General features: G+C 43.4%; 1 protein-coding gene across 3 annotated transcripts in view; it reads left to right on the top strand.

The window, feature by feature from the left end:
- KCTD1 (potassium channel tetramerization domain containing 1) overlaps window positions 1-22,153 on the top strand; it is a 92,514-nt gene that overhangs the window by 15,025 nt on the left and 55,336 nt on the right. Inside the window, exon 1 of one of the 3 annotated variants that reach the window (XM_042961506.1) lies at window positions 5,318-5,505. The exons of the other annotated variants lie outside the window; for them this stretch is intronic. Coding sequence (XP_042817440.1) covers window positions 5,395-5,505 — 111 coding nt within the window. The 5' untranslated portion in view covers window positions 5,318-5,394. Of the gene's footprint in view, window positions 1-5,317; window positions 5,506-22,153 lie in introns of those variants that run through there. 3 annotated transcript variants of the gene reach the window in all.

The following is a 22,153-nucleotide window of genomic DNA, read 5'->3' as shown; positions in this document are numbered from 1 at the left end:
GAATCATAAAAACTATAAAGTTCAGAGAGAGATAGATACTAAATTCTAGATATCCCTGTTTGAGCCAGTGTGTAACTCACTAAAATGTAAAAATAAAATTAAACTTTCAAGCTTTTATTCTCTTTTCATTTATATCATGAAGAAGATAATTTAAATATACTTTGTATAATATGTTTAAAGGATTAATTTTGGACTAACTTTTAAGTAGGTTTTAAACAGCAAAGTTGAAATGAGTTGTAAGTATTGGCAATATGTCTTCTGTATTGAATACAGTTATCCATCTCATTAAAAAATACACCATTTGCACCATTTGATTTTTCCTAATTATAAGCATTGAATTTATAGAAACTGATCTTTTTTTAAAAAGTTTTTTTAAATGTTTATTTTTGAAAGAGAGAGAGAGAAAGACAGCAGCAGTGGGGGAGGTGCAGAGAGAGAGGGAGACACAATCTGAAGCAGGCTCCAGGCTCTGGGCTATCAGCACAGAGCCTGACGTGGGGCTCGAACCCACAAACTCTGAGATCATGACCTGAACCGAAGTTGGATGCTTAACCAACTGAGCCACCCAGGAGTCCCAGAAACTGATCTCTTTGAGAGGTTTATTTTATTTTTAGAGGGAGAGCGCGCATGAGCAGGGCAGAGGGGCACAGAAAGAGAGAGAGACTGGGAGAGACAGAGAGAATCTTAAGTAGGCTCCGTGCGCAGCATGGAATCTGACTTGGGGCTCAATCCCGCGACTATGAGATCATAACCTGAACTGAAATCAAGGGTCCGACGCTCAACTGACTGAGCCACCCAGATGCCCCGAAACTGATCTCTTTTTATTTATAATTTTCACACCAGTAAAGCATATTCTAAGTTTGTTTGTATAAACAAGCATCGTAATTCTCTAGAATATATAACTAGGCGGTGCCTGAGTGGCTCATTCAATTGAGCCTCTGACTCTTGATTTCAGCTCAGGTCATGATCACAGGTCATGATCATGGCTCAGGTCACTCACAGTATGTGAGTTTGAGACCCACGTTGGACTGTGAGCTGACAATAGGGAGTCTGCTTGGGACTCTCTCCCACTCTCTGCCTCCCCTGCTCCTGCTCTCTCTCTCTCTCTCTCTTTCAAAATAAGTAAATACATAAAATTTTTTAAATGCTGCATTAAATGTTTTTTTAAAAAAGAGTATATAACTAGGATCTTTTAAACTTTTATCATTGAAAATAATACATATGACCAGATGATAAATTGCAGGGTTTTGTTTTTTTTTTTAATAGCTTAAAAAACGTTCTCACGGCCGCTTGACAACCAGAAAACATCTCCTCCAGATGCAATAAAGAATATGAAACTTTCTGGCAATGTATTACATAGAACAGTGGCACTCTTTGTGTTAAAGTGCTAATTTGAGAGAGATTATGTCATTCTCTTAACTCTCTTTTCCTGCTTGACAAATAAAATCCTTGCTCAACTGACATAAATCATGAAATAATTCACATTTTACTCTGAATTTAGTTTAGGAATGAAGTCAGTAAATACTGTCCACATCATGAAGTATGTGTTAGATAATTAGCCTTCAGACCATTGCTTACTATCAGGCCAGTCGTCTCATTCCTGAGGAATTTGTTGCCATGTTTGAACAGCTAATGTATATGAATAGCACGTTACTGTAAATACACAGTTACTCAGTGCACATTATCCCATCTAATCCTCATGACGGTGGTATAGCTAGAGAGATTCATGGCCTGCCCCAGGAAGGACAGGCAGTAAATGGAAAACCCAGGACTGTATTCCAAGCGTCTCACTCGTCCATTTATTCAGCACATATTTATGGAGCACCTACTATGTGCTGATCACAGACAACCCAGTAAAGAGCAAGACAGAAGGTTGGTCTCATTTTTCATGGGCTTGACCTTCAAGTGGGAGTGACATCAAAACTAACGAAACTATCATGAATATAAACTGAAGTGACTGGGCAGCTACTGTCTCCCTCTGATGGGTCCCCTGCCCCCCATCCACTGGGTTGCTCCCATACAGAAGCAGGCCACACATACCGGGCACTTGTGCAAACCTAATTGTAGGTGCGGCTCTGCGTGAACCCAGGGCAGATGGAGCTGTGACTGGCCGCGCCCACACTTCCAGATAAAGATGCTCACTGTTGGATGAGCCACATCAGACTTCAAGTTTCCCTAGTGAACTGTCAGGGGAAGGACAATGAACTATAGCACAGGTGTGGTCCTGTTAGTATGGTCCATTTCCTAAGAACTCAGAGTGGATAACGCCTCTGACCACCTCAGCCTATTAGGTAGGATGAGGAAATGGAGGCCCAGGGAGATTGAACAGCAGACTCTGGTCTCGAGTCAGGCATTAGTCCTGATTTATTTATTTTTAAAAATGTTTTTATTTATTTTGAGACAGAGAGACAGAGAGAGAGAGAGTGCGTGACCATGGGAGGCAGATAGAGAAGGAAATACAGAATCCAAAGCAGGGTCCAGGCTCTGAGCTGTCAGCGCAGAGCTGAACGCGGGCTCAAACCCACAAACCGCGAGATCATGACCTGAGTTGAAGTCAGACGTTCAACTGACCTAGCTACCCAAGTGCCCCAGTCCTGATTTATAGGCTCAGAATCTCTTTCCTGGTGGACAAAGCCCCTTCTCCTCACTTGCTGTAACCTTTATGACATGATTGCTTCAGACTTTACTCGGTTCATACTGACGCTGGACATGGCTCTCCCATGTCACCCAGTGCAGCTTCAGCTGCTGAGGGACTGAGGTCTCTCTTTCCCGGGCTACACACTCCCCCAGACTGCCTCTCAGAATAGGTCTGTCGGAAAATCTGCTTTTCTCCCCATCCTGCAAAAGAAAGCACCTAAGGTATCACTAATATTTCAAAAGAAAATATTAACACAAGTGGGCACTTGCCTGTGAAACCCTTAGTCCATACTTGTGGTGCTGAAGAATCCTGGGATTAGCACCTGAGAACGAGAGATGAGCTGGCCCAGCCGCTGGTTAAACTAAACCGTATCCTAACCTCACTGGCCGTTAATCAGCTAACTCACCTAAACCAATTTACGAGAAGCCCTTCCTAATAAGACAGCTATTACAGGAACCCCTAGTCAGGTGACACTTGGAATCCCTTCTCTCTCCTTCCTGTGATTGCACCCTTGCAAAAATACCTGCAAATCAAATTTTTACAAATCAGATGTTTGCAAATTAGATTGCAGTTTAAATGCATCGAGGGAAATTTTGTTTTAGAGCCTTCATTTCTCCTTGATGTGAATTCCAACATCGGGTCGGGCTGTTTAGACATACCTTGGTGTAGGGATAGTGCCTGTCGCCATTTCTGCTTTGGGGATTTATATTTTAAGGATGTGTGGATATATCTTTTTTACAATATCCAACCTAATGTGATGTATAAAGTCCTATATCTGACTTAATGTATTTCAACCTGCGTTTGAAATTTTCTAATTAGTTTTGGGTTATTTTATCTCTTATTTGCCATATGCAGAGTAGCCCTTCAAAAAATAATGGCTGAATATTTTTAAGAGTGAGAGTTAATATTTTCATGATTTTTTTTATTTGTTTTACTCTTTAAATAAGGTCCTTTCCTGGAGCATTGTCTCATTTGCTCCCTGCTTTATTCCCAATGCCTGGTACAGTGGTTGGCATGTTCTACGTACTCAAAAATACTCATAGAAATGAATAAAAATATTTTATGCTAACATTTTAAGGTTAATTGATAATCTTTGCCCTCTTAGCTTTGAGCAGAAAGGATTTAAATGTTTCACCTTCATTTGAAAAAATGAAGACAAATTCTTTAGCTGTGAAGGTTAGAAACAGAAAGTTCCTCCAATAGCACATTAAAAAACCACCTTTCCTTAAACATTTGTTGCACACCTACTGTGTGCCTCCCACTGTGCTCTGAGGATCAGATAGCTAAGACAGTGCCCCTGAAGGTTAAGTCACGTTCTTTTGCTATGTTCCAAATTTAATTTGCCCTCTTGTATTGACTTCTTAGCACATTACGGGAATCACATACACCCAAATGAATCATGAGCCCGACAGTGCTGGCCTCACCGATGTGTGGGTCTAGCTGGCACTGTTGTGCTCTGTGGGGACGAGGGAGGTACAGCTTTAAGATGGACTTTGCCGAGGTCACCAAACCTGGACGTTGGCCTCTTCTTCCGTGCTTCTGGTCTGGACCAGCGTCTTTCACCTCTGCACTTCTGGCCTACTCAGGTTGTCTTTTCTTTCCTTTTTTTCCTTTCCCCATCTCCCTCTTGTCCCCTCTGCCTCTCCCTGGCTCAACCTCCAACCCCATAACAGATAAGAGAAACTCTTTTATGAAGGCACGTAGTTGATTTCACAGAATCATGTCATCTACTGTGGCATTTGCTCACATTATAAAGATGACAGTAGCAAACTGAGAATTTCTTAATGGAACTCCAAGTTCAGGGAGTCAGTGTTAACGGTTCGGGTTTAGGGAGAAGAGTTGCATTCACTTGCTTCTATGTCTGTCTGGCCAGCTACCTTGGGTTTTTTGGTTATTTACTCTCCTTTTGGTTTCCTAGTGTTAATTCTATTAATATTAGAATGTGTCATATACTGTATTAGGAAATACCAACGATCATTGTCGTTAGCCTGATTTTACTTTTATCAGATTTGCTCATGGGCTCCAGATGCTTTTTTTGAGTGTTCTCAGCTACAGAATATAAAACCAGCCTTCTCAAGGTTATTTAATATCATTTGGGAATTTTTATCTGTTCCGGTTTTAGGTACAACCTCCTTGGGTTTTATTTTCTTTCAAATTTAAAGAATGATCTTAGAGGATCAAGTACAGTTAATAAAAAGATACAAACCTACCTGTCTGTTTTAACTTTTTCTTAGTACTGTTTTTCCACTGGTCTGTTACTCTTGGTTCTTCTTTGGGCTTTACTCTTTGTTTTCACTTCAAGGGGGCGCAGAGAGAACAGAGAAGGGAAGGAGAGACATGGTAGAGAGGAAAGTGCTTCGCAAAGGCCTTGAGGCAGGAAAGAGCATGGAACATTCCAGAATATTCTAGGACTGAAAGGAAATCTATGGGCTTTGACCATAGAGGGCTTTGAGATGGGGAGGGGTGAGAGAGAAAGCTGAAGTGTTCTTGGCAAGGACCTTATGTGTCTGGGCCGTGTTAAAGGTTTCAGACCTCATCTTATGGCTGGGCAACTATGGAAGGGTTTTACGCAAAGGAGGACAGGGTCCAACTTTTTTTTTTTTTAACAAGTTCTCTTCAATCGAGATGTGGACCATGGATTGCAGAGGAAATAGAACAAGGGTGGACAGAGGTGATGGTGCCTAAGAGCTAAAATAGTAGTAGTAGGGGGTGGAGAGAAGCAGTAGATGATATTTGAGAGGTAGAATCCACAGGGCATGGAGACTGATGGAGGGCCGGGGAACAGAAGGAGTTCCGGTAATGGACCAGGCTACCAGTGGTGCTATATCGGAAGAGGGCCCACAGCAGGAGGAGCCCTGGGGAATAGGGTGAGTTCTGCTTTGGAGATGTTGAGTTTGAGAGGCTCATGGAAATGTTGGATAAGTGGGTAGGTACCAGATCTGGCAAAAGTCTAGGCCGGGGGGCAAAACTTCGAAGTTCGTCAGTTTACAGATGATAATTGAAGCCATTGGGGTGGGTTGTTTTGCTTAAAAAGAAATCTAGTGGGACAAGAGACAAGAGCCTCAAGACAGTCAAATATTCACCGGCAGAGCAGAGAAGGAATGGGTTGCTGGCATAGAGCCACAAGGCTGTATCAGGAGCCAAGGGAGCCGGTGACTTTGTTAGTGTAGCTGTGATTTCAAGTACGATGGGGCTCTGGCTTCTCTACTGGGAGGCTGTCTCTGCAGAGCAGTTTTATGGGTGGTGAGCAGAAGCCCTGCTGGAGTGATGGGAGGGCGGGTGAGAGGCCAGGGGAGGGAAACAGCCCCTGCTTTCAGGTCTGACCGTCCAGGAGAGGGAGGGAGCAGGAGAGTCAGGGCTGGAGATCTGCTGGCAGACTTCAGATTTTGCATGTTTTTAAGATGGGAGAGACCCAAACATGTTTACATGCTGATGGGAAGGAGTCCACAGAGAGCAAGACGAATGACGGGGTGGCAGGATCCAGGATCCACAGGATGGGTGGAGGGGCTGGCTGCCTTTCAGTTGTTTCGTTAATACTTCCATGTGCTTTTCTAAAATCCCTGACAGAAGAGACTGACCTAGGGAAGACTGCTGGGGAACTGTAGCCTCCCTTCCGCTCCCCCGCCCCCAGCCCTTAGAGCCCCCTCCTCCTGCAGTGTGCTCCCTGGGGGGTGTGGATTCCTGGTGAGTTAAGGGTTCCAGCTTTCCACCTAAAGGGCAGTCCTCACTCACTTCCCCTTTAGGAGGAGAACTTGGACATCCTTTATCCTTTGTATTTGAATAGAGTAATTGATAAAGCGGAGGATCAAGTTCAAGATAGAGCCCCATTTTATTGAAAGGAAAGCTTCACAAAATAGGAACACTGTATGAAAATGTTTCTCAGACCAGGGAGGCACTGTAGGAGTTGCATTCTGTACGGCCAGTGTGCTGGGTCTCGAGTTTCTTGGAATTCAGATAGGCTCTCCTTAGCATCACTTTAACTGATTTTAAGTACTGTGCACGTATGCAGAGACAGACAAGTTTTAGACTCCGGTCTGAGTTGGGCCTGAATAAAGTAGGTGCCCAAAGGAAAAGACTTTATTTGCTGGCTTTTTCTGAGGGGCGGGGAGAGAATTACTATTATTTGCCAGCAGTGTAATTTTTAAACTTACTTTTCTTAATTATTGAGCTTTATTTACTAGAGCCGTCTTAGGTTCCCAGCAAAATTAAGCAGAAAATCCAGAAAGTGCCCATCGGTACACCCTGTCCCCAAGAAGCGTAGCCTCCCTGACTGTCAGCCTCCTGTATCACAGTGATGCATTGTTATAATTGATGACCCTGCAGCGGTACCTTCTTAGCACCCAAACCCCACGGTTTACACTTGTGCACATTCTATGGGTTTTGGCAAATGTCCAAGGACATGTATCCACTCTTGTGGTATCACACAGAGTAGCCTCACGGCCCTAAAAATCCTGTGCTGCACCTGTTCATCTCTCCCTCCCCTCCATTTATGTATTTGTTTGTTGGCTTGCAGTAATCCTCTTCCACATACACGTAAAAAATTTGTTTTCTAGTCTCTCCTTTCTGAAGATCTTGACAGAACCCTAATAATAGCTTTGTTTTGGTTTGAATACTTTTGTACACAACAGAAAAATTCAACCACTGACCTGGAATTTGAACTTTAAAGCAATAAGGCATCTAATTGCAGCTTTTTTCTTCTCTCTGTAAGTATTCCCTCCTCCGCACCGCCCCCCCCCCCCAACACTTCTGTAGTTAACATTTCAACAGAAGCTGGTTTTTTTTCTTTCCTACTTTGAGGGAGGGATGGAGGAGAGGGCAGACCTGCCCTTGACCCTCGCCTCCCAGCTCACTGTGCAGGGCAGTCAGCTGAGCACGTGTTCTTTGTATTCCTATTTGGCCCCTCCTGGGCGTTGCAGAGTACCTAAAGAGCCTAGAAGGAGAAACTGTGGCTCTTAGAGGTGCTGACAACAGTGTTCTCAGCAGGGACTTTAAAAGAAAGAGGGAGAAAGATACTTTGGAGATTAAGGGGTTAAAACATTAGCATTCTGGGCTCTGCTGTTTACTCATTGCTGCTTTGTACAGAAAATACGTTGCTTTAAAGCCTAGGAAAACTGGCAGTTGTAAATTCTGCTGTTTGAAAGTTGTTGGGAAAGATCCCCATGCGTGCATGGTGGTTTGGATTGAATATACCAATTCTTCAGCCCCCTGCCCATCAGCTTTCCTCACGCATACTCTTCCCCATTTACCAAGCCTTTATCCCGCGTCTCCTTTCCAACATGTTTCTGGATGTCTTGAGGGAGACAGTAGGAAAGCAGGCATCCCTTTTCAGACTTACTCTGCACCATTGTCCTGACTTTTTTCTCATTTCGCCAGTACTCATATTTACCTAGTATTTTTCTGTTGACTATTTTACACTCATCCCAAGTGATAGTCGCCAGGAAATCACAGGTTTGATGTGCTGTCTATATTTTCTAATACTGTACTTACTAAAACACACTTGTAAGTATTTCGAAACAAAATAGTCATCCCGGTACCACCTGAAATAATCCTGCATCTCCACTGGGATGCGTGTCCCGCTGTTTGCTGTGTGGAACACCAATGTAGACCACAGCCTCACAGAGCTGGAAGGAAGTCCCTAGGTTTCCTGAAGCTCGTGAATTGAGGCCCAGGGAGGTTTGTTGTACATTCGAGACCCCATTTCCTTCCTTCCTGGGTACCCAGAAATGTCAAGGCAGGATTGCTCCCTTGCTGGTCTCTTACAAGTTTTTTATGCATTCTTGGATTTTCTTTTTCCCCACCCAGAGGTAAATGCTGGTAAAGATAGGTCCCCTGCCTGCAGGATTGTGTAACCTGAGGGCTGCACCCTGGGGATGGGGGCTTAGAGAGATCTAAATAATTTGCATATCTCTATCACTCTCACAGCAGGTCCTGTGTATGCCCTGGAAGCGTGCTGTCTCCCAGCCTGGCAAGGTCCAGGCCCTTCTGGAGTTTACATTGGGGGGCAGGAGGGGGGGAATGAATGAGAGGAACAAAACAGGGAAATAGGTAACAACAAGGAGATGTCATATAGTAGTAAGTATTCTGCAGAAAATGGAAACACAGGGACCTGACAGGTGATTTTGGGAGAGTGGGGCTGCTTAGGTGTGGCCTTTAGGAAAAGAAACCTTAGGGCATGAAGGGGCCCAGCCTGGGAAGAACAGTCCAGGCAGAGGGAGCAGCTCATACAAAAGTTTTAGAAAATCTTTGGAAATCCCAAGTCCGTTCGGTTTAACCCTGGGGTGCAGAGAAAGGAATGAGGTGGTTGGTTGGACCACACCGAGGGCAATGGGGAGTTAGGACACATCACACTTGGCAATCCTATCCCAGAATTTAGCCCTGGCATGAAGCAGATCACAGAGCAGAGCATACCGGACCCAGTGCATTGTTACAGTTTGTCTGAGGCCTGAAACAGGTTACTTTTAATCTCTTAACTACATTTCACCTGTGAGGCAGCAATAATACTAGCAAGGGGAATGTGTACCACACCTAGCACAGTCCTGGGGTGCTGAAGGTATCTTCCTCCTAACCCCTAAGGCCTTCGTAGAAGGTCTTACCAGTAAAGAGAGTTCCATTATCAGGAATAAGCCAAATTAAAAAAAAAAAATTTTTTTTTTAATGTTTATTTTTGAGAGAGAGACAGAGCATGAGCAGAGGAGGGGCAGAGAGAGAGAGACAGACAAACAGAATCTGAGGCAGGCTCCAGGCTCTGAGCTGTCAGCACAGAGCCCGATGTGGGGCTCAAACCCACAAGCAGCGAGATCATGACCTGAGCCAAAGTCGGACACTCAACCCACTGAGCCACCCTGGCGCCCCAGTGAGCCAAAAATTTTTAAGTTGGTGTTTGGATAATTCTGCCCTTTGCTGGACTCATCAAGGGAAGGTGCTGGAGACTGGTTACTGGTATTGGCTGGGTTTTCTAGGAGAAAGATTTTAGGGAAATGAACCCTTGATATTTAGCATTCTTTCCAGAGGACCTTTTTGGGTGCAGTTTATCCCGGTAGTGAGATCAAGGCATCGTGTCACAAGAGAAGTAAAAGTTGCAGCTCGAACAAATACCCCTGGAAGGGCATTTGTGGTTTTGTGCCTTTGGATTTTTTCTTTTTCTTTTTTTAAAATACTTATTTTTGGAGACAGAGAGAGAGAGAGTGCACAAGCAGGGGAGGGGCAGAGAGGGGGCGGGCGCAGCGGATCGGAAGCGGGCTCTGGGCTGACAGCAGTGAGCCTGATGCAGGGCTCAAAATCACGAACTGTTAGATCATGACCTGAGCTGAAGTTGGATGCTCAACTGACTGAGCCACCCAGACACCCCTAGATTTTTTTCTAATTTAAAAATGTTTTATAATTAACACATATGCATGTTAAAATTTTTAAATAGACCATTAAAAGGGACTTTCCCTCCTATTTCTGACTCCCAGTTCCATTTTCCTCCCTAGAGACAACCGCTATTACATTTTCTGATGAATTCTTTTGGATTCAGACATTTAATATGCATATTCAAATGAATTTCATGCATCCCATATGATTTTTGGAAGGCAGAGGTTTCTTAAATGTTTGGGTATATGGTATGTGCTCCAAGGTTTGGTAAGACTAGGAGAGTATATAGGGATAAGGTGGGATATCATGGGGATACTGATCCCTGGATGTGAGTGAATTTGGGGGCTCACAGAACAAATCACTGCTAAGGGAAAAAAATAAAAATCATATATTCTATTAAGCATAGCTAATTCTGTCTGTAGGGACAGAATGTTTTGGAAATAAAATGGGACCTTGAATATTCTCGTTTTGTGTACTTGAGGGGATTCTTTTGAAGTCTTTTCTTCTCTCTATGAAGCCTGAAAGTGATTGGGTTGTTTGTGGGCACCTTCTTCTTGGTGTGCCTGGTAGGCAGTTGTGGCCACGAGTGAGAGTGGGCACTCGCGGTCCTGGGAGCTGTCCCCCATCAGCAAGCAGGGCCCCCTGATGGAAAGCTGGCAGTTGCTGCCAGCAAGGTCCAGCATCTTGCTCGAGTTGTTAGAGTGGGCTCCTCACCTCCAGGTAGGTTCCTGAGTGCACCTCCTGGAGGGGCAGGGGCAGGGTACCCAACAAGGTGGTCTCGGGACATTTGCATTAGAAGCCCTAGGTCACAGCTGAGGAGCCCCTGAGTTAACACCTCCCTACCCCACCCCTGAGCCACTGCTGCAGCCCCCAAATCCCGTTGGTTCAGTGTTCCTGGACTGCAGACTGCAGTCTGTTCTCTTCTTGGAGCCACTGGTACTGGCTGGGTTTTCTGGTGAGTGTGTCCAGACCGTGGGACCCAGGAGTGGTTCTGAATGGCGCCAGCCAGCATTCGACCACCTTAATCCTTGCAACACAAATTGCATTTTCCAATTTGCAAGAAGCTACTAGAAGCTTTCCTTAAGTGAGCAGAGAAGAATTCACAGTAGATTAAAGGAGGCTCTCCACCACTGTTTTTCTAAACTCAAAAACTGTGTTAAACAATAAGATTTTTCACAAAACCATGCAAAGCTTGCCTTAAGGTTATGATTTTTCTGATTTCAACGTCCTTTCACAGATATTTAACCCTTGCAACAACCGTTGAGATAGTAACTTTATTATCCATATTTTATGGATGAAGCAGTTGAGTCTTGTAATACGCAGATCCATGGCAAGTTCAAGCAGAAAGTCAGTCATTGTCAAGGGGCACCTGGGTGGCTCAGTCAGGTAAGCGCCTGACTTCGGCTCAGGGCATGATCTCACAGTTCGTGGGTTCGAGCCCCGTGTCGGGTTCTGTGCTGACAGCTCAGAGCCTAGAGCCTGCTTCGGATTCTGTGTCTCCCTGTCTCTCTGCCCCTCCCACCTCCCCCCCCCCCCCCACCTGCTCATGCTCCCTCGCTCCCTCTCTCGAAAATAAAAATAAACATTGTGCACAGCTGACTTTCCCCAAAGTAAGTGAGGGGAAGGAAACAGCAGTTCTGCAGTAATAGGTGTCCAAAAACTTGAGTTCCCACTCAGGTAAGTTTAGGGCTCAATGCCATCGGTTGGAAGCCCAGATGAAGAAACCTGTTTAACTTGGTGTTTCTCGAATTTATTTGATCATTAACTTGCCACCTTCCCCCACTCGGTAATATTTCTCACAATATTTTAGGAACACAAGTCTACGGCAGTATCAGGAAGAAATGTGATTTTTGAGGGGCTTTAAAAAAAGATACCCCTCTGTAAGGTTACTTGTACTCTTGAAAAGAATTTTCGCTCTAATACAGAAACTGCAAAAGTTACCGACATGGCTGTCAGCCACTAATGCTATTTGCAAATTCATGGAGCCGTATACACGGCCCTGCGGGAGATGCTTAAAATCTGCTTTAGGTCTTGGCCATTCACTGGCATTGTGACTTGGTCAAATTAGTTAACCTCTATGAACCCGTTTCTCTCTCTGAAAACGAGGTTACATTAATTCTTTGTGGTCATGGCAGAGATTAAATGAGATGACTCACGTCAAGCACTTGGCACAGAGTCTGGCACACAGTAAGCACTCAGAAAATACGTTTATTATTAGTTCATGAACTCCACGCAGATTTGCTTTTCAGCAGACTTTGGTGGACTCTGTCTTGGGGATAGACGTCCTCGAGATTTGATTAATGAGAAACTTGAAACTTGGCTGAAGTGTCCAATCCTAATGTAACTGGAGAAAAAAAGATGGGCCCTATTGTATTAGTTTCCTGGGGCGGCCAATAGCAAAGTACCGAAAACCAAGTGGTTTAAGCAATGCAAATTTATTGTCTCACAGCCCCAGAGGCCAGAAGTCCAAGATCAAGGTGTCCGCGGTTCGGTCCGTTCTGGGGGCTGTGAGGGAGTATCCGTTCCGTGCCTGTCCTTGCTCCTGAACGCTCTTCGGCCATCTTTGGCATTCCTTGGCTTGTAGACCCATCACCCTGATCTCTGCCTCCATGCCCACATAGCATCCTCCCTGTGCGCAAGTCTCTCCTGTTGATAAGGACGCCATTTGTATTGGGTTAAGGCCCTCTCTACTCCCTTCCAACCTCATCTTAACCAGTTATACGTGCAGCCAACGATCGTCTCCAAATAAGGTCATGTTCTGGGGTACTGGAGGTTAGGACTTCAACCAATGAGTATTTGGGGGACACAACTCAACCCACAATAGTGATAAAGTAAATCAATCCAAATGAAAACATGCAAGAGAAAAGAGACTTGGTTAAACATCCAGTTGTAAAATTTTGTGCTTGTTTTTTTTTTCTTGGAACTACTTTTTTTTCCCCCAGTCACTTTTATGGAGATAATTTACATACAATAAAATGAATCAATTTTAGGTGTAGAGTACAGTGAGTTTTGACAAGCGTGTATACCTATGTATCCACCACCCCGATCAAGATCTAGATAATTTCCATCATCTTAGAAAGTTTCCTCCTGCCACTCCCCAGTCACCCCCTTCCCCGTCACCACCTTCACCCCCAGCTTCAGCCCATAGGCAGGTACTGGTCTGCACCCTCCCACTATAGATGAGTTGTAATGTATCTTCGCTAGCGTTTCAAACAAGTGAATACATATACTAGTTATATAGCATATGTATTCTTATGTCTGCTTTTATTATCTTTTTAAATTTATTTCACTTTTTTAAAAAGTTTATTTGTTTTGAGACATATTTGAGAGAGACAGAGACAAGCAGAAGTGAGGGAGGGGCAGAGAGAGGGAGAGAGAGAGAATCCCAAGCAGGCTCCGCACTGCCAGCACAGAGCCTAGAGTGGGGCTGGAACTCATGAAGCCATGAGATCATGACCTGAGCTGAAACCAAGAGTCGGACGCCTAACCGACTGAGCCATCCAGGAGCCCCTGTGTGTGTCTGCTTTTAAAGTGAACCATTAATCCACAGGAATCTAGTATAGAAGTTTTCAGTATTATAAATCCAGCTCTTAAAATCCTATAGCTAGATGGAGTACAATTTTGATATATCTTTTATACTATTTTTTAGAGTTTATTTATTGTGAGAGAAGGAGAGCAAGAGAGAGAGGGAGGAGTGAGGGGGACAGAACAGGCTCTGTGCTGACAGCAGAGAGCCCCACGTGGAGCTCAGATTCACAAACCGTGAGGTTCTATAACCTGTGCTGAAGTCAGATGCTCAACCGACTAAGCCACCCAGGCACCCCGATAGATCTTTTTTAAAAAAAAACAATTATTTCCTTACTATGCCTATAGCCCTATATTAGATACCTCATATCCTCATGAAATCCTGAGATCAGGTTTGTGAGGTAAGTATTCTTTTCACCACTTAATAAAAGAGGCAAGTTTCTTTGGGTATTTAAGTCGTTGATTACTGCTACCTGGAAAATGGGTTTCGCTGAGGGAAGGTGAACTTTTGCCAAGATGAGAGGTTTAGAAGACTGGAGTTTGCCTATAAAAATGGCATTTTTGGTGAAGTGTTGCAAGGTCATTATAAAGATTAGATGAGATAGTGCATTTCAAGAGTTGAATGTGACTGGGGCCCGGCACAACAGAAGGGCCCCCAAGACGTTACCTGTCATTGCTATCATTAGCAGACTCAGAGACTGTCGCAGCTGAAGCCCCTGGGTGATAATCCAGGCCCAAGCTCATCCCCCTTCCAGGTCCTGGGTGACCCAGCCTCCTCTAGGGAGAGTGGCCCTGGCCCCTTCCTCCACTGCCTCCCCAGCACACTGCCACTAACGTATAAGCTCTCCTCTGAAAAGAAGAAGGTCCCACGGGAACTAATGTGGGCACTCTTCTGAAAGAGTTCAGCCTCCTCACCTTATGGCGGGAGAAGGTTTAACAACCTGGGGCAGCAGGCGTGTGCGGGAACACTCAAATCCAGCTTTCCAAACTCCCAGCCTTTGGGAAATTAAAACAAGGGAGATGCCAGCCCGACGCCGAGATGTTTTCATGTCGTGCCAGTTCGAAGTGGGGACTATTTTCACCATCTCAATATTTCCAGTGGCAGCCAGGCAGGACTGACGGTTTACAGGCATAAATTGAAAGGTAACCACCTTGCAGTTTCATGTTTGGGACACACTGAAAACATTTTAGAGCTAAAATATGGAATGGGCAGGCACCACCTTTCCAGTCATTAGTTTTCTCTTGTTTTCGTTCTAATTTGTCATTATTTTTCTCATCCCGTATCCTTCATAACACTTTTGAAATACGTGTTAAGGTCAGTTAGTGTCTGTTGACATCCACCCCAAACTAAATCTCCAAATTATCTTCATATAGATCTTGAAGAGGTAGTCATTTTAGCCTAAGTGGCAATTAAAAAGCAAGAATTATAGTTAATAACCTCATGGGGGGAGGTACCTGAGGTCTTCTGTTTGGGAATCTTAACAAATGCTATTCATCATCAATAATTGAGGTGGGATATCATCTGACTTCCATTTAGTTTTACAAGGTGACACAGGATTCCAGGTCTCTCTGGGGAGGTGACAAAAAGAAAATAGCTGGGCACATACATGCATTGAACCCGTGCTTTCCAGCTACTCCTCAGCGGGGCCCTGAGCAAGCCTCTGAGTCTCCCTTGAGCCTCAGTTTCCCTTTTTGGGGAAATAATCACAAACCAGTTCTTTTCCAGCCCTGAGTTCATCTGTTATTCATTATCAAAATATTAATGTGCAAATTCTGTTTTAGAGCTGCTAACTCAAATACGATCCTGTGTTGTGGGATTAACATTAATTTAGTTAAGTGTATTGTCAGATTTGACACGGAGGACATATTCATGCTAATTAGGACAGGTACAGTGAATAAGCTCCTGTTAGAGCTGTCTCATTAAGACTGAATTGAATTGATTTTGATGCTTTCTTACAGATTTTTAAATTAAGAGTAACAAACGACCGCAATTGGTTCCGAAAGTGTAGGCTTTTTACCTAGAATTGCTATAGTCCCTTTCCGCAATTATTTTTTACATTTCAAATATGCTAATTCCTTGCCACCTCCTATCTTTGTCTTTATTATCACCCAACTAAATTACATTAGTGCAGCTGAATATTGCTTAATATAGATTTAGAGAAGTGGTAATCACTGCTTAATTTCTTTAACATTTTAATTTCCATATACCAACTATATGAAACAGGATATCAAGTACATTATTAGTAGATAAAATAATTCCAGGGATGGGATTTATTTTTGAGTCTTAGTTTGTATAAATGGTTGAGTGAATATTATTAATACTCAAATCATCTTCTCCAAGTGATAATAGGCCAGGAAGGTAAGTGCCTTTATTCTTGATTTCAGTTGATTACCGTTTAGTTTAGGATTTCCCTTAGAAGGCCAGTACATTTTCAAATGTAAAGATTTAGAACTCATTTAGTTTGTTTCAATAAAAACTTTTCCAAGGAATGCTAGACTGACCTAGAAACAGGGAGCTAACATTTTTGTGTCAGTCACACACCAGAGTCTTTTCTGGCTTATTTGTCATATTTCAGAACTACAGAAAGGAGGCATGTTTTGGATCTCGAGGGCACTTCCGCTCACGTGGGGATTCTTTAAGCAGTGGCCCTCCAAGGCCATCATCAGGCTCAGGACCTTCTGAAGATGTGTGGAAAGCAGTGACCGCGAGATTTAATGTAATGGCCAGGCACATTTTCGTTCACCCAGTGTCTTCATCAAGATAGACGCTGTACTTCAAGAAATTTGAGAAGACCGTAAAAGCAGGACAGAAGGGAATTACTACTTATTTATTCTTGGTGGTCAGCAATACCAAAAGTTCTTTGATACACATTATGCGTTTCAGATAATGTGTATTATCTTTGCTAAGTTCCAGTTTCGGGATGTTTGTGCAGCCCTGCATAACACATAGTATAAAGTAGGCTGGGATTTCACAGCAAGTTGACAACCAGTGGACAATAGAGAACAAATAAGAATGGTTATATAAGCAACTTATATGTAGACCTGTATTTTGTAAGTATACCTTAGAAATAATCATGAAATCCTTTAAAGACTGTTTTTAATGTGTATTCATTTTTGACAGAGACAGATAGAGCATGAGTGGGAGAGGGGCAGAGAGAGAGGGAGACCCAGAATTCGAAGCAGGCTCCAGGCTCCCAGCTGTCAGCACAGAGCCCGACGCGGGGCCCGAACTCATGGACTGCGAGATGATGACCTGAGCCAAAGTCGGATGCTCAACCGACTGAGCCACTCAGGCGCCCCATTCATGAAATCCTTTGAAACTAACAATCATCTTTTATAAAATCTTTAAAACCATTATTAGGAATAGTAGCTTGCTATTTATTTATTTATTCATTCATTCATTCATTCATTCATTCATTCATTCATTCCGGGAACAAGGTAAATGCTTTTTATAACTTTCTACTCTTTATGTGAATTACAGATTTTTTTCACAGTAATCACGAAAGGTGTTGTTAATACTATCTTAAAGACGGAGAAACCGAGGGGTCCCTCGGTGGCTCAAGCATCTGACTCGTCATTTCAGCCCAGGTCATGATCTCACTGTTCGTGAGTTTGAGTCTTGTGTCGGGCTCTGTGCTGACAGTGCGGAGCCGGCTTGGGATTCTCTCTCCCCCTTTCTCTGCCTGTCTCTTGCTTGCATTCACCCATGTGTACTCTCTCTCTCTCAAAATAAATAAATATTTTAAAAATGTAGGGACTGAGGCATAGAGGGTTAAATCACACAGCAGGCATGTGGTGGACTGAAACCCAGCACGCTGGCCCTGGAGCTCACGATTCCATTCTGCCTCCGTATACCATTGCTAAAGTGCTAGTAATATTCTTCCAAATAGAATTTATAAAGAGCGGCTGTCAAATTGTTAAGATTATACCATAAAATATTTTACTTCACTTAAAAACAGTATTACTTTTATTACAGAATAAATGTCCACCTAAGTTATTCTTAACGTCTCTCCTGGTCTCTGTGCTGAAGTGACATGTGGCTGTATTGGTGCATTGTGTTACTTGAAGGGTTCTGCCTGTTCCAGCCCCGGGTTAGCTTTCTGTTGTCTTCCCTTCTGCTCCCTATTCTCTCTAAGAAGGTGGTTTCTAAAACTTTAGATGGTTATTGGAGACAAGAGAGAAATCGTGTGGAGGAAGGTGGAAGATGGAGGGGGCTTTCTATACCCACCTTTTGCATTCTCTTCTGGAGTTCACTGTCACATTCTTCAGCAAATGTTTATTGAGTGCCTACCGAATGCCACGCTCTAGCTGCTGGAGACTAGGATGCAGTGAACAGAACACCGTTCTGGTCCTCGCCAGCCTGCAGTCTGGTTGATTTCCAGGGGTGGTTCTGAACGTATTTCATTTGTGAAAAGCACTTCACCCGGTTTGCTGCGGTTTGACGCTCTTGTCCTGGTCGGCGGCCTTTTCATCATTTTTTTTTAAACCTTGGCAACACCAACACCGCCAGCCCTGGCAGTTCCTTGGCAAGCCCTGAGCTGCTCAGTTCCTCGTGGCGCAGGTATTTTTACTGTGCAGTATGACCGCATCAGGCTTCTGTATTGGGAAGAATTATGCGTTTATTTCCACAAAATCCCTGTCACCTCATCAGCATTTAATGTTTCCTTAATTAAAATTTGTGCCTATTAATGCCACGAGATTGTGGGTTTTGTTTATTTTTTATTTGATGGATGGGATGAGCAGGTAACAAATCAGAAAAGCGTTTGAGGGCCACCTGCCCCAAAGGAAAAAAAATCAGTGAGGTCATTTACTGGAAGCTCAGCGCTCAGTTGTAGCACCTTATAGACTTGCTTTATCATCGTCAGTACTGTTAATTCATTTTCTACTGTGTGCAAAAATTAAAAAAAAAAAAGCATTTCATTAAGTACTGTGGGGGAGTTGATAGGAAAAATAACTGGGTAGCATTCACCCCCAATTTCATTCTGATGGTGTTTGCAGGGCTTTAATTGGTGCCTGGGATCTTCCATTCCATGAGCTAACCCATTTATCCATGGGCATGTGTATCAGTGAACTTTCCACGTGGGTGAAGGATCTACATGGTTCTCTAAAAATTAGGCTTCAGCCCCACAGTCTTCAGAAGGAAACAACACATAGAGGGATCCTTCCAGTTTGTTATAGAGAGGACCGCAGCAAATTGCGAGACCTGGAGAAAAGCCTTTAAACCCTCCCCAAATTTCCTGCACAGCTACCCACGTAGAGGGACCAAGTAAGGTCTTAATATGGAATCAATAAGAGGATAAACAAGATGGGCAGGTGTTAGAAACTGACCTCCTGTCTATAGATAAGTAGATTCCTGGTTGGGAAATGAGATAAAACCAGTCCGGTCCACTCCACTCCCCACAACACACAGGCTTTTCTTCCTCCTCGCTTTTCTTGTATCTCCTGTATTTTCCTTTCCATCAATTTCTCTTTCCATCTGCCTGCTGCATCACTGTCCCTTTCTCACCTCCTGCCCCTTTCTGTTCCTTCGAATCTTCTCATTTCTTCTCGGCCTGACCTCTGTCCCTGTCCTGCTTCCCTAATATGGACCGCTTTTCTTCATGCACAAAACTGCATTTACCCATCTCGCTCTGCCACCTCTGTGGTTGTCATAGCATTGCAGGCTGTGTCTTGTGGTTAAAGAACCATCTAATAAAATCAAGCTGGGGCTTTTAAGAATACCAAAGGCCTTCTGCTGCCCGTTTCTCTTCCCTCTAGCGGAAATGCTCCAGTGCGTCTGCTGCCACAGGCAAATGAAAGGCCTGTTTTCAAAGTTGGATCCAGGTCCTAGTGGGTCAGACACTCCCAGATTGCCCCAGAAGGAGACAGCACATTTGAGACAGGAGAATGCAGGCTTAGAGCCCCGAATATTTTGCTTCTTACTTTGAATCAACTACTTTTCTTTTTTCCTTTCTTTCTTTTTTTTTTTTTTTTTTTTTTTACCTTGGGCAGTTAATGTAAATATTCCTACCTCAGCTTCCTTTACAGAAAACAGTATGGCCCTTACTCTCCTCCCCCTCTGGACCTTTTGGAAGGCTGTGGGTTATGATTGTTCATAAGGCCTTTGGAGTTCTAGGATCTCACAGATAACTGCTTCGCATGCATGGGGCACTAATGTAAATTCCAGGTATGATTTTTGTTTTTTTCTAACACATTTCCATTTTTGTACCAAACTTTTCTTGCCAATCAGGTTGATCTTTAAAAAAGTTGGTTTCTTGTTTTTTTTTTTTTTTTGTTTTTTTTTTTACTCTTGTTGGTGTTTATTTTAAGCTACTTCTCCAAGAACACAGATGTCTCCTTTTACAGTGTGAAAATTGTAGAGAATAGCTCATCGCAGTAAAGTAGCGAGGAGGATGACTGTTTGGCTGCTGTCTTTACTGCTCATTCGCCTTCTTCCTAATCTGTGTTTTCAATGCTATCTTCTCTCCCATCTGCTGCTAAGCAGGAAGTTTCATCAGCTGATGTCCCCTCAAAAATATCCTGAGACACGAGGGTGCTGTGCTCATACCAGGCTTAGTGGTTCAGCTGTGGGCACGGTTGGGCCTCTTGGCCCCTTAGTTGGCTGCCGGCCGACCCATCGTTGGCCACCTCGCAAGGAGCAGAGCCAACCAAGGTAGCCCGTTGAGTCATCCCTACTTGTATTCAATACCAGTTCCCACTAGCAACTCAAACAGAATGACATGACTAACAACCAGGGTGACTCAAACATCTGGAAGGGGGTCAGTCTACATCTTCTCGTGGTAAAGATCCCACCTGCAGATTTCAACCAGGAGAAGCGTTTCTGGCAAACCACTAGACCTCTGGAGTGCCTATCCACGTGGCGCACCACCCTTTCGTCTTGGTGTGCACACACCGGGACTGCTTCCTTCCATCGCCCCCCATTTTTTTGTTTATCACCCAGTACATCTTTTTGAAAAGTTGACGCTGATTCTGCCTATAAGAGAGTGTTACTTGATTAAAAAACATCCATTTTCTATCACTAATACAGTTTTTTTCTCTTCCGGAAGGGGATCTCAAGCTGCTTTCAGACAGCTGTAGTATTTTAGAACAACACGAGATATAAATAAATAAACAATAGCCCCATTAGATGGCACCAAGTAAAGAATCTCTGAAGTAGGCATTCTGTTCATTAAGCACCATATTTTATTGGCTATTTCCTCCTGTTGGTGGAGGCAAATAAAAAGCTGTAGTGATTAAAATTTAATCTTCCTAATCAGCCAGAGCAAATGCTGTGACTGTTAAGGAATCTCTCTGTGTTAGCTTCTTTTTTTTTTTTTTTTCTTTTTTCTTTTGCATTCATGCTTTAGGAATGCCTTTCATTTCATGACCGGTTCTCCTTGATTTCAAAGAAGATTTGAATTCCAATTCTGACGACCTAAAATGCTAGCCTCCTTTAAGATACTTGAATCTCTATGGCGGATAGTTTTTAAAATTACAGCGTAGTAAGAAATCAGGAGTTAAAAAAGCATTCTAGGCCGTCTGGTCCAACAGTGTATATTATCAATGGGAAAACTGAAGCCAGGTAGGTGGCTTGCCACGGTCCCTGTCCCTCTTCAGTGATGTGGCTTGGGCTCTCCTTTGTCCCATCCTCTGAAATATGCTGAGTTAAGAAACGTTTGTCAGCGTCAGTAGAAGTACTGCAATGGTTCCCTCTTTTAAAAACTAATTGGGTTGGGGCCCCCGGGTGGCTCAGTCAGTTGAGTATCTGGCTCTTGATTTCGGCTCAGGTCATGATCCATGATGGGTGTGGAGCCTGCTTAAGATTCTCTCTCCCCCTGCCCCTCCCTCCTGCTTGTGCTCTGTGTCTAAAATTAAAAAAAGAAAAAAAAAAAATTAAATTAAATAAAAATTAAAAATAATTGTGCCAGAACTTAGTATGATCCCCGTAACATGGAATTACTAAGTATAAGTGTTATTTAGCAGCAATATACTCTGGATTCATAAAGCCAAGTACATCCCTTGCTGTACCAAAGTATTGCTTGCCCTCAAAAGGATTTGTTGAAGAGGGTCAATAAGTCGTTTTCAAAGCATTTAAAGGATGATTTGATTTAATTTTTTTTTTATTTATATGGGGATCTCTTCTCTTCAGGAACTGCCTGTGCATATGGCTAATTCCCAGAGAAGACTGTCAACTCCCTGAAAAATTCAATTCCACATTGCCCTAGCCTAGCTCCAAATAGAAGAGCCAGCCAACATTTTCTAAATGAATGAACAAGTGAGCAAATGAACTTTTTGAAACATCTGTTGTATAAGTTAGAGTAAGCTAGTATATTTTGAACGCTGTGTGTCCTAATTTTTTATTTTTTAATGCACAAAGGTCAAGCAAATAACCATCTAAGAATTTTAAGAGGAGGTTCCCAGGGATGCAATTAAGGTTAGAAGGAACACATTTAGCTTTTGACACTGCTAGACAAGGAATTTTTATGACCACATCCAAGAAGTCAATACGTCAAGTTTATTGTCTATTTCGAGGCAGATGTGTCCTGTAGTTAAGATCTAGGACTAGCAGTTAGAGGGGTAAATAAAATGCCAGTTCTCTGTGGTGGGGGAAATACACAGTGTGTGGTGGGGGAGGAGGAGTCCAGTGCTGGGCCAGCT

This window comes from Panthera tigris, chromosome D3 (assembly GCF_018350195.1).
Source record: "Panthera tigris isolate Pti1 chromosome D3, P.tigris_Pti1_mat1.1, whole genome shotgun sequence".
Lineage (NCBI taxonomy): Eukaryota > Metazoa > Chordata > Mammalia > Carnivora > Felidae > Panthera > Panthera tigris.
This window is presented reverse-complemented; position numbering and strand designations above follow the sequence as displayed.